The 12,713-nt window shown below is 43.1% G+C and overlaps 1 protein-coding gene across 6 annotated transcripts in view; it reads left to right on the forward strand.

Moving 5' to 3' along the window:
* The window catches only part of dysf (dysferlin, limb girdle muscular dystrophy 2B (autosomal recessive)), a 361,838-nt gene that overhangs the window by 15,704 nt on the left and 333,421 nt on the right, over positions 1–12,713 (forward strand). For 5 of the 6 annotated variants that reach the window (XM_068028673.1, XM_068028677.1, XM_068028676.1 and 2 more), the window contains exon 1: positions 10,117–10,346. The exons of the other annotated variant lie outside the window; for it this stretch is intronic. In XM_068028673.1, coding sequence (XP_067884774.1) covers positions 10,253–10,346 — 94 coding nt within the window. In that variant the 5' untranslated portion in view covers positions 10,117–10,252. Of the gene's footprint in view, positions 1–10,116; positions 10,347–12,713 lie in introns of those variants that run through there. 6 annotated transcript variants of the gene reach the window in all.

Raw genomic sequence — 12,713 nt, forward strand, 5'->3', positions numbered from 1 at the left:
GCTGCCAGACCTGCGCAGTGTTTCCAGCATTTCTTGTTTTTGTTTCAGATTTCCAGCATCCACGGTATTTTGCTTTTAATCCACATTTGCATGACCTGCTGACTTACGATATTAAATACTAACACTAATGGGCCATCAAAGTCAATGCCCATCTCTGAAGCTGTGCTGCCACTAGGGATGGTACTCCCTTCTTTGAACCACATATGATTGTAAGGGTCTCGGTGGTCAGGTAACAAAGTGAAGTTCCCACCGTACAGATATTTATGGAACTTTGTAACACCATCTAGGATCACTAATGCCTATTTCTCAACTTGTGAATAATTTTGCTCTGACTTTGTTAAAGTACGTGAAGCATATACTACAGGCTTCTCCAACCGCCTTCTATTATGTGAGATGACACCACACTTAACCCCTGTGGTGAGGCATCACACACGAAAACCAATGGTTTCCTGGGATCATAGTGGGTCAAAACAGCATCACTGGTCAGTACTTTCTTCACTTCTTCAAATGCTTTCTGACACTCCACAGATCACTCCCAATCTATTCCATCTTTGAGCTGTTTATACAAAGGAGTGAATGTATCAGCTAAGTCAGGATGAACTTAGAATAGTACACAACAATTCCTATGAATGTTCTAAGTTCTTTTTTGTTCTCTAGTCTCTTTGCTTTCAAAATCCCCTCAACCTTCTTTGGCATTGGGCAGATAACTTCATTGTCTATTTGGTGACCCCCGTATGTTACATTTGATGCCATGAAGCAACACTTGTGCTTTTTAGCTTTGATGCCATACTCTTGAAGTTGCCCTGGACTTTGTTGAACCTTACAATGTGCTCTTTCTCTGTCTCGCTGCTAATTAAAATGTCATCTAAGAAGCAGCATTCTCCTTTCATCCCACTTAGTACCTGCTCCATGATGCTCTGGAACACTGCGGGTGCAGTAGACACCCCAAATAGTAACCTTCCGTATTGGTACAGCCCTTTGTGTGTATGAATGGGAAGCAATTCCTTGCTCTTGTCAGTTAATTCTAATTGCAAATATGCATTTGACGCACCTATTTTACTGAACACCTTCCCATTGGCTAAGTTGGAAAAACAAATCATCACTGGTAGGCAGTGGGTAAGTCTCATTTTCAATCACTTTATTTACCAATTGTTTATAATCTTCACAAATATGAATGGACCCGTCTGCATTTTGAACTGCCATAATCAGTGCGGCCCATTGACTGCTCGTAACCTTTTTAATTGCCCATGTTCTTTCTAATACACCCAGCTCTTTACTTACTACTTCTAATTGTGCATAAGGCACTGGTCTAGCTTTGCAAAGTGTCGGCTGTACATTGCTCTTTATCTTGACTTCGGCCTTTTGATGCCTAATTTTATCGTTTCAAGTGCTCATCTAAATACTTCCTAAATGTTGTGAGGGTTCCTGCCTCTACCACCTCTTCAGGCTCGCAATGTGGCACATATGTACGTACTGAAAGCTACACATATTAATACACAGGGCCCTGTTCTTTCTACAAATCAGAGTCCACTTGCCAACCAATCAGCACTCTCTTCTCATACAATATATATTTGTTGCTTCCCTTACATTTGGTATTCTTGCGACTTGTCCTGATGAGTGCAAGATGAAAAGCTTTGACAAAATGTCTCTATTTTCAGCAATACTCAAGTTTTGTACTACCAAACGACTATCAACTACCTCTAGTGGCAGTGAGATCCACATTCTCACCATTCTCTGGGTAATTAAGTTTCTTCTGAATTTCTTATTGGATTTATTATCTTATATTAATGGCCTCTAGCAATGGTCTCTCCCACAAGTGGAAACATCTTCTCTACATCTACTTTAGCAAACACTTTCATAATCTTGAAGACCTCTATCGGTTCACCTCTTAGTCTTCTCTTTTCTAGAGGAAAGAGCCCCAGCCTCTTCATCTTTCCTGGTAGGTATAACCTCTCAGTTCTGGCATCGTCCTTGTAAATATATTTTTCTCCATCTTTGGTGCCTCTATATCCTCTTTATAATATGGAGACAACTATTCAGGGAGCACTTCTGTTACTCATGCTTCCCCAGTGCTGCTTGCTCATTGTATAAAGTTGAAAGCGAGTATCTGATGTGTCAGCTTAGCCGTAAATCAGCAGGTTGTTGGTGCAGTTCTCGATCCATAACTTAGGTTGACACTTCAGTGCTGTGCTGAGGAAATGCTGCATTGTTGACAGTGACATCTTACAGATAAGATGTTAAGTTGAGGCCTCACCTGCCTGTTAATGTGGATGTTAAACAATCACAACACTATATGTATAATAGTAGAGAGTTCTCCCGATGCGCCGGTCAGTGTTTCACCATCAGTTAAAGCCACCAAAAGCAGAATACCTGGTCATTTACCTTTATTGCTTATAGCATCAGGAAGTAGATTATCACCCAAAGGGTAGTAAAAGTGTGGAACTCTCTACCCCCCTAAAAGCTGCGGATGTGGAGGCGACAATTGGAATTTTCAAGACTGAGATCGCTGGCTTTTTGTTGGGTATTAGGGAGATGGAGCAAAAGCAGGAAAAAAGAGTTGAGTTGTAAAGCAGATATGAGCTAACTGAATGACAGAATAAGCCCAAGAGGCTGAATGGCCTCCTCCTGTTACCTAGTGTCAAAGGTTAGGATCTTGTGGAGATAATGGTCAGGGGTGGTAACAGAAGGCCGATTTGATAGAGCTCCCCCCAGTAGTAGGGAACCTGTATTTAAATTAATAGCAGATTGTTTGTAACCTTGGCATTGTATGTGACTCTGAGATGAGCTTCCAACCACACATCGACTCCATCAACAAAACTTGTCACTTTCACCTCCCTGACATCTCCTGACACTGCTCCTGGTTCAGCTTATCTGCTGCTGAAACTCTCATCCGTGCCTTTATTACCTCTAGACTTGACTGTTGCAGCGTACTCTTGGATGGTCTTCCACATTCTACCCTCTGTAATCATGAGCTCATCTAAAACTCTGCTGCCCATATCCTTACAAGAAGTCCATTTCATCTGTCATCCATATGCCTGGTGACCTACATTGGCTCCCAGTCCTGCAACCCATTGATTTTAAAATTTTCATCAGTGTTTTCAACTCCCCACCCGCCCTTTCTTTGTAATTTCGTTCAGCCATACGACCCTCCGAAATCCCTGCACTCCTCTAATTCTGGCCTCTTGAGTATCCCTAATTGTATTTGCCCCACCATTGGTGGCTGTGCCTTCAGCTGTCTGGGGCCTGGCTCTGGAATTCCCTCCCTTAAACCTCTCCACCTATCCCTCTCTCTTCTCCTTTAAGATGGTCCTTGAAACCTACCTCTTTGACCATGGTTTTGGCCACCTGCCCTAATATTTCCTTTCCGCATTTCCAGCATCCGCAGTATTTTGCTTTTATTTCCATTACGTAGTTTGATCATAGCATTTATGGCACAGAAGGAACCCATTCAGCCCATCGAGACCATGCCAGCTCTTTGCAGAGCAGTCCAGTCTGTCCTACCCCCCTGATCGATCCTGTGGCCCTGTAAGTTTATATCCTTCAAGTGTCCATCCAATTTCCTTTTGAAATCCTTGATTGTCTCCGCTACCCCCAAATCTTGTTTGGTAACGTTCCTGAAAAGTGTCTTTGGATGTTTTACCAGGCTAATGGTGCGATATGAATCCAAGTAGTTGCTGTGTAACTGGACATTATATTAAATATCCTGCATTATCCATAATTCTTACATATGCATCATTCATTTTTGTCACACTTTTTACGTTAATACTTAACATTGAAAATCAATATGTAAACATTTATAAGTGAAAAACCCTATCTTTTATGTCAGCATTTCATCCATTGTGAAACTGAGGCCCCATCTGCTCTCTCAGGTAGATGTGAAAGATCCTACAGCAGTATTTTGAAGCAGAGCAGAAAGGATTTCTCCCTGTCGTCCTTACCAATATTTATCCCTTCACTAACATCACTAAAATGGATTATCTTCTCATCGTCATGTTGCGGTTTGTGGGAGCTTGCAGTGCACAATTGCTGCCGCGTTTTATACAGTGACCACACTTCAAAAAGTACTTCATTGGTAGTAAAGTGCTTTGGCACATCCTGAGGTTGTGAGAGGTGCTATACAAATGAATGAATTTACTGTAATCATTTCAACGTCACAGTTTGTTGAAGATCCAATTGAATTACTTCACAATGGTTTCTGAAAAATTCGCATACGCCATTTTTTTCTCTGTTACTGAAATTTTTGATGTTCAGAATAAGGTTTCAAACAAAAAAATTTACATATTTCACGAGAACATGAATTGGCTGCACAATTATTGTAAATGCTCTGGGTTACGGAACAGAGGTGCTTCTGATCCTAACTGTGATTCATGGCTCCACGACTAGCGAGTTTTCATGGCTATGTCAAATGAGGACAGGAATGGACTGCATGTGAGGACCGCTGTAGGCGAATACAAACATACAACCATACATACGAACATACAAATTAGGAGCAGGAATAGGTCACTCGGCCCTTCGAGCCTGCTCCGCCATTCAACGAGATCATGGCTGATCTGATTGTAACTTGAACTTTGCATTCCTGCCTACCACCAATAACCTTTCACCCGCTTGCTCATCAAGAATCTATATACCCCCGCCTTAAAAATATTCAAAGACTCTGCTTCCACTGCCTTTTGAGGAAGAGAATTCCAAAGACTCACGACCCTCTGAGAAAAAAAATTTCTCCTCATTTTGGTCTTAAATGGGTGAATCCTTATTTTTAAACAGTGACCCCTAGTTCTAGATTCTCCCACAAGAAGAAACATCCTTTCTACATCCACCCTGTCACCACCTCAGAATAAAGGCCTGCTCAGGTCTGCAAATGAGACCCAACCCTAGCCCGACAGAACCCCGTCTGACCCCAAGCCCGACCCAGCCCGAGTCCTTCTATTTTTTCCTGTGCCCGATCCGACCCGACCATCAGTTAACTTACCGTCCATTTTTCACTTTATTCCTTACCTGCACGAGCTTAAAATAACTGTAACAAAACCACCTTTAAAGTCCAAAAAGTAAATTAGCGTTAGAGTCACTTACCTGAGGTAGTGATAGAGCGTGTCCGATCCGACCTGACCCTACCCGAGCCCGAATCCTGGACCCAGAAGTGCGACCCAACCCGACCCAAACCCGACACATGTCGTCGGGTCCCGTCGGGTTCAGGTTGGGTAGCAGGCCTTTACCTCAATATCTTATATGTTTCAATCAAGTCGCCTCTTACTCGTCTAAACTCCAGTGGATACAAGCCTAGCCTGTCCAAGCTTTCCTCATAAGAACAACCCGCCTATTCCAGGTATTAGTCTAGTAAACCTTCTCTGAACTGCTTCCAGCACAGTTACATCCTTCCATAAATAAAGAGACCAGTACTGTACACAGTACTCCTGATGTGGTCTCACCAATGCCCTGTATAGCTGAAGCATAACTTTTTGTATTCAATTCCCCTTGCAATAAATGATAACATTCTATTAGCTTTCCTAATTACGTGCTGTACCTGCATACTCACCTTTTGCGATTTATGCACTAGGACACCCAGATCCCCCTGCATCTCAGAGCTCTGCAATCTCTCACCATTTAGATAATATGCTTCTTTTTAATTAATCCTGCCAAAATGGACAATTTCAGTAGTCTTTTGATGTCTGCTGTCTGGTCTCGTGCAAAAACCTGCACTTTAAGTGAGGTATTGGAGGGCCCTGGAACTGATACAGGGGCGTCAGCCTTTCACTATATTTGTAAATGACTCAGATGAAGAGGCAGAAAGCTGTGTATCTAAGTTTGTTGTTGACATCAAAGTTAGGTGGCACAGTAAATTGTGTAGATGGGAGCAGAAAGTTGTAAAGTAACATTGATAGATTAAGTGAATGGACAAAATGTTGACAGATGGAGTTCAATGTGGGGGAAGTGTGAAGTCCTCTTTGGCTAGCTCATGGTGTTTCCTAGAGTATGTAGTATAGTGGCTATGTTATTGGAGTAGTAATCTGGAGTCCTGGACTAATGCTTGAGGGATGTGAGTTCAAATCTCACCACAGGTATGTAGGCAAAACTCAGAGAGGTGTAGTAATAAGAGTAGGGGATTTCAACTTCCCTAATATCAACTGGGATAATCTTAATGCAAAAGGCTTCAAGGGGGTGGAATTCTTAAAATGCATACAGGAGAGCCTTTTGAGCCAATACGTAGAAAGTCCTACAAGAGAAGGGGCAGTACTGGACCTAATCCTATGGAATGAAGCTGGACAAGTGGTTGAAGTGTCAGTGGGGGAGCATTTCGGGGATAGTGACCATAACTCTGTAAGATTTAGGGTAGTTATGGAAAAGGAAAAAAACGGACCAGAAATAAAGGTCCTGAATTGGGGGAAGGCCGGTTTCAATATGATAAAACAGAATCTGGCCAAAGTGGACTGGGAGCAGCTACTTGTCGGAAAGTCTACATCACATCAGTGGGAGTCATTAAAAGAGGAAATAGTGAGAGTTCAGAGCCAACATGTACTCGTTAAGGTGAAGGGTAGGACCAATTAATCCAAGGAACCCTGGATGTCAAGGGATATATAGGATTAGAAAGGGAAAAAAAAGGAGGCTTATGACAGATTCAGAGCACTGAAAAAAGAAAACTTTGCAGGGTTGGGTTTGCCATTGTTGTTTCCAGTGCCTAGGTTGATCTGTCCAGTTTCATTCTTTATTATTGACTTGGTAGTAGTTAGATACAACTGAGTGGCTTGTTAGGCCATTTCAGAGGGCATGTAAGATTCAACCACATTGCTGTGTGTCTGGAGTCACATGTAGGCCAGACTGGGTAAGGACAGCAGATTCCCTTCCCTAAAGGACATTAGTGAACCAGATGGGTTTTTACAACAATCAACAATGGTTTCATGGCCATCATTAGAGTATCTTTTTAATTCCAGATTTCTTAATTGAATTCAAATTCCGCCTTCTGCTGTGGTGGGATTTGAATCCATGTCCCCAGAGCAATACCCTGGGCCCCTGGGTTAGTCATCCAGTGACAATACCACTACACCACTGCCTCCCCCTTTCCCAAGCCTGGATATTGTCCAGGTCTTGCTGCATTTCTATATGGACTGCTTCAGTATCTGAGGAGTCGCAAATGGTGCTGAACATTGTGCAATCATTTGCGACCTTCCCCACTTCCTACCTTATGATTGAAGGAAGGGCATTGATGAAGCAGCTGAAGGTGGTTGGGCCTAGGACACTACCCTGAGGAACTCCTTTAGTGATGTCCTGGAGCTGAGATGATTGACCTGCAACAACCACAACCATCTTCCTTTGCGCTAGGTATGACTCCAACCAGCAGAAAATTTTCCCCTGATTCCCATTGACCTCAGTTTTGCTAGGGCTGTGTAATGCCATACTGGGTTAAATGCTTGATATCAAGGGCAGTCACTCTCACCTTGCCTCTTGTGTTCAGCTCTTTTATCCATGTTTGAACCAAGGCTGTAATGAGGTTAGGAGCTGAGTGGCCCTGGCAGAACCCAAACTGAGCGTCACTGAGCACGTTATTGCTGAGCAGGTGCTGCTTGATAACACTGACGATGACTCCTTCCATCACTTTACTGATGATTGAGCGTAGATTGATGGGGTGGTAATTGGCCAGGTTGGACTTGTCCTTATTTTTGTGTACAGGACATACCTGGGTAATTTTCCACATTGCAGGGTAGATGCCAGTGTTGTAGCTGTACTGGAACAGCTTGGCTAGGGGTGCGGCAAGTTCTGGAGCACAGGTCTTCAATACTAATGCTGGAATGTTGTCAGGGCCTATAGCCTTTGCAGTATCCATTGCCTTCAGTCGTTTCTTGATATCATGTAGAGTGAATCGAATTGGTTGAAGACTGGCATCTGTGATGCTGGAGTCTTCAGGAGGAGGCTGAGATGGATCATCAACTTATCCTCAACACAGAGGAGATTTACAAGAGTATTGCCAGGTCTTGAAAGTTGCAGCTATGAGGAAAGATTGGCTAGGGTTGTTTTCCTTAGAACAGAGGAGGCTGAGGTGTGACTTAATTGAGGTGTACAAAATTATGAGGGGCCTAGCTAGAGTAGACAGGAAGGACCTGTTTCCCCCAGCGGAGACGTCAATTACCAGGGGGCACAGATTTAAGGTGATTGGTAGAAGAGAGTGGTGGGTGTCAGGAATTCACTGCCCAGAACGATAGTGTAGGCAGAAAGCCTCAACTCTTGTAAAAGGTATCTGGACATACACCTGAATGCTGTAACCTGAAAGGCTACGGACCAGATGCTGGAAGGTGGGATTAGATTGGGCGGCTAGTTTTCTCAGCCAGTGCAGACATGATGGGCTGAATGGCCTCTGTCTGTGCCATAATTTTTCTACGGTTCTATAGGTCTATCTCTTGAGCAAAACCTTAAATCTGTGTCATCTAGTCCTTGTACCATCAACTAATGAAAACAGCTTTTCTCTGTCTACCTTATCTAAGCGTGTCGTAATCTTGTACACCTCTATCAAATCTCCCCTCAATCTGCTTTGCTCCAAAGGGAACAACCCCATCTTCTCCAACCTAACCTTGTGTAAAATCTTTCATTCCTGGAACCATTCTGGTAAATCTCCACTACATCCTTTTAAAGACCCTCACATCCTTCCTAAAGAACTAGCTCTAGTTGCGGCCGAATCACAAGTTTAAAAAGGTTCAGCATATGTTCCCTGCTTTTGTACTCAACACCTCGATTTATGAAGCCCAAGATCCCAATTATTCTCCAAATATGCGCTGCTGCCTTCAAACATCTATGCACATGAATGCCCAGGTCCCTCTTTCCCTGTATTGTGCCATTTAGTCTATATTGCCTCTTGCTATCTCTTCTGCCAAAATGCATGACTTCATACTTCTCTGTGTTAAATTCAATCTGCCACTTGTTTGCCTAGTTTAGCCTATCTATGTCCTGTTGCAGTCAATTGGTATCAGCCTCACTGTTTGCCACACATCCAAGCTTGGTATCATCGGCTAATTTTGAAATTGTACTCGGTATTCCAGTCTCCAAGTCATTTATATATTTCAAAAATTATGTGTCCCTAGAGCCCTAGCAATATGGTTGACTCTTAACTGTCCTCTGAGATGAGGACAGCGGCTCAGTTCGGGGCAATTAGGGATGGGCAATAAATGCTGGCCTGGCCAGCGACACCCACATCCCATGAATGATTTAAAAAAAAGTATTTTCTAAATGGTGAGAAGCGGGGAGCTGTGGAGGAGTAGAGAGATTTAGGAGTCCACTTACAGATATTGCTGAAAGCTGGTGGGCAGGTACCAAAAAATAATTCACAAGGCTAAGGGAATGTTGGCTTTTAACTTAAGGGGGCTGGAATACAAAGTAGTGGAAGTTATACTAGCTGTGGAGAACTCTGGTTAGACCTTACTTCAAGTAGTGTGTTTAGTTCTGGGTATCACATTTCAGGAAGGATGTATTAGGGTGTGATACAGGTTCACTAGAATCATACTAGCCGTAAAATAGAAGGGTTAAATAATGAGACCTGCTTACCTAGACTAGGCTTGTATTCCCTTGATACCAAAGATTAAGGAGTGACCTAAATGCGATGGTTAAGGTAACTGAAGGATTTGTTAGAGCGAATCTATTTCCTTTGGTGGGGGAAATGCAGAATATGGAGGCATAACCTTCAAAAATAGAGCTCGGCTGTTCAGGAGTAATGTCAGGAAGCACTTCTTCACATCAAGAGTTGTGGAAATCTGGAACACGTTCCCCCAAAAGCTGTTGAGGCTGGAAGTAATTTGAAAATTTCAAAGCCGAAAATGATAGATTTTTAGGCCAAAAGTGTTAAGGATTACAGAACTGAGACAGGTAAATGGAGTTAAAATATCGAACTGAGTGCTGGGATAGGTTTGAAGGGCTGAATGGCCTCTTCCTGTTCCTATGATACATGATGAATATATGTCAAAGAGAGAAATGAAAGAGAGGATAACTAGTTGAAAGTAAGTGAAACAAGAATCAGGAAACTCAAGGGTTAACTGAAGGTATTTTAGTTTTTGCCTGTAAAATTTGGGAGGAGCCAAGATTGCCATTTCCCTTTGGGAAAAAAGGCATTAACGGCAACTCATTCCCCTGCGACAGTCTCGGACAAGGAGCTGTAATTCTATTTCTCTCCTTCACTGGCAGACTGTGTGAGTGTGTGTGTGTGTGTGAGTCTGCTTCTTGTTTTGCTTTTTGGATCTTATTTTATCCAAGGAAGGCATCCCAGTCGAGTTGAAGCATGTTGCGATGCCTGGTGCAGTTAGCCAGGAATCTTCCCAATGTGGAAAAGAAAGACAGACAGAGCGACCCAGTCGTGACTCTGAACTTTAGAGGTAAGGAGACCGCATCTGAATGCACAAACTGAGCAGCAGAACAGTCTTCTGGAATGGTTTCAGGAGCAGGAGTGACTGTCGGGTGTAGGGTTAATGAAATATTTTTATTTTGACATCCCCACTTCAAAAAATGGCAAGTAAAGCTGTGAAAAGACTGCTAATATGAGTTTAGTATGATACAGCTCAGAAGGAGACCATTCGGCCAATCATGTCTGGGCTGACTCGCTGAAACAATAGTTCCACTCTGCTTGCTCTTTCCCCATAGCCCTGCAAATATTTGCTTTTAAACGTATTTTTTTTAAACGAATGAACCACTTCTGTTTCTGAATCATAATTTAGACTCCAGTGTGAGACGAATTTAATGATAATTCACCGAAGACTTGCTGCTATATATTCTAGATTTCTTTAAAGTGCTGTACAGTAATCCCACCCATTTTTCCTGATTTTGATGTTTGTGTTTATAGTGTTGTGATTCTCACTCTCTCCTGTGTCCAAATTGAAACTTCTGTTAATTTGAGTCACGTATTATTTTCACACCACCCGATCATCTGTCTGTGATTTCTCCGTTATCCCAGAGATACCTTAACACAGTGAAGGTTGAACCACATCCCATGGATGTCTACAAGGGGCTTGTTTGTTTTGTCGGATAGGAAAGTGAGGCTGGGACGGCTGCTTTTATTCTTGCTGCTGTTCCCAGTGACCTCGGGATGCAGGAAATGAAAGGGGAGGGACAAAATCCCACATAAGTTCTTATTTTAAACTTTTCTTCCATATATAGAAGCCTGCATCTCACACCTCCACTTAAAGCGGGCAGGTCCTTGAAAATGAGATCAGAGCAAAGCATTGAATACTTATAGAGCAAGGGGTGATAAGCATTTCAGAAATCTTGCTATGTAATTTTATTTTGGGGGGGCGGGGGTCTCTGATACTCGTGTTTACAATCAGGATCCTGTTCTGATGTTTTTCTACCCATCTCCGCTCTTCCCATGTTCCATTTAATTTTCTGCCTCTCCTCTCCTGAGGTTTCAATTAAAACCATTGTCTTCGGTCCCCGCCACAAACTCCATTCCCTTGTCACAGCCTCCATCCCTCTCCTGGCCACAGTCTGAGGCTGAGCCAGGCGGTTGGAAATCTTGTCGTCATCTTTAACTCTGTAATGAGCTTCTGACCACATATCTGCTCCATTGCTAAGACTGCCTATTTCCACCTCCTTCATATCGCCTGAGTCCACCCCTGCCTCAGCTCGTCTGCTGTTGAAACCATGATCTGTACCTTTGTCACTTCCAGGTTTGATTATTCCAGTGCTATCCTGGCCGTCCTCCCACCTTCTACCCTCTGTAAACTTTGAGCTCATCCAAAACTGTGCTGCCTGTATCCTAACTCACGCTAAATCCTATTCACCTATCACTCCTGTGCTCACTGACTTACATTGGCTCCCGGTGTCGCACCACATCAAATTTATAGTCTCCTCCATGTGTTCATATTCCTCCATGACCTCACTCCTCCTTATTTCCTCCAGCCGTACAACCTTCCAAGATCTCAGCACTCCTCCAGTTCTGGCCCTTTGTGTATCCCTGATTTTCATTGCTATACCACTGGCCTTCAGGTGCCTAAGCCCCAAAACCCTGAAATTCCCTCCCTGAAGCTCATCATTTCTCTACTTCTCTCTACTCCTTTAAGCCACTCATTAAAACCTACCTTTTGACCCAGCTTTTGGTCATCTCTTCTAATATCTCCTTTTTGGCTTGGTGTCAATTTTTGTCTGATTTACACTCCTGTGAAGTCCTTGCGATATTTTACTCTGTTAAATGCAAATCGTTTGTGTGTTGTTGGACCATGTTTTGGTGGGAGTTCTGGCTGATTTCCCATCTCTCTAAACTCGGGATGTGGAGGCTAACTGTATTCTCCAACCGGGGATCAGCTAATTCAATGCAGACCAGTAATACATACATACCCTGTGAATTCGTGTCTTTGCCCTGCTGCTGCTTCCTTTTCTCCCGCCTCCTCTTTGTGGGTATCAGCCAATATCACTGTTCCTGTTTGTACCATACCAAAGTGCATGATGCTGCTTATAGCTCTCGGATTTCGTGCAGAATCTGTTTCGTGCAGAATTCCTAGCTGAATTATCTCCAAAACATGGCTCCCGAGGACAGGGGAATGGAGAGCAAATGAATGGGAAGAGAGTAGCGTAACAGTTGGAAATTGTGCTTTAGGCACAACAGGTAAGGGAAAAAACTGAAAGATGTAAAGCAATGCAATCAAGAGACAGAATTAAGAAATGTGTGAGAAAAATAACACGAGAGCAGAATGACAGATTAGGGTGTGTGACCCAAATTAGCATCTCTATACGAAATCACAGAGTATAGG

This window comes from Heterodontus francisci, chromosome 1, assembly GCF_036365525.1.
Source record: "Heterodontus francisci isolate sHetFra1 chromosome 1, sHetFra1.hap1, whole genome shotgun sequence".
Lineage (NCBI taxonomy): Eukaryota > Metazoa > Chordata > Chondrichthyes > Heterodontiformes > Heterodontidae > Heterodontus > Heterodontus francisci.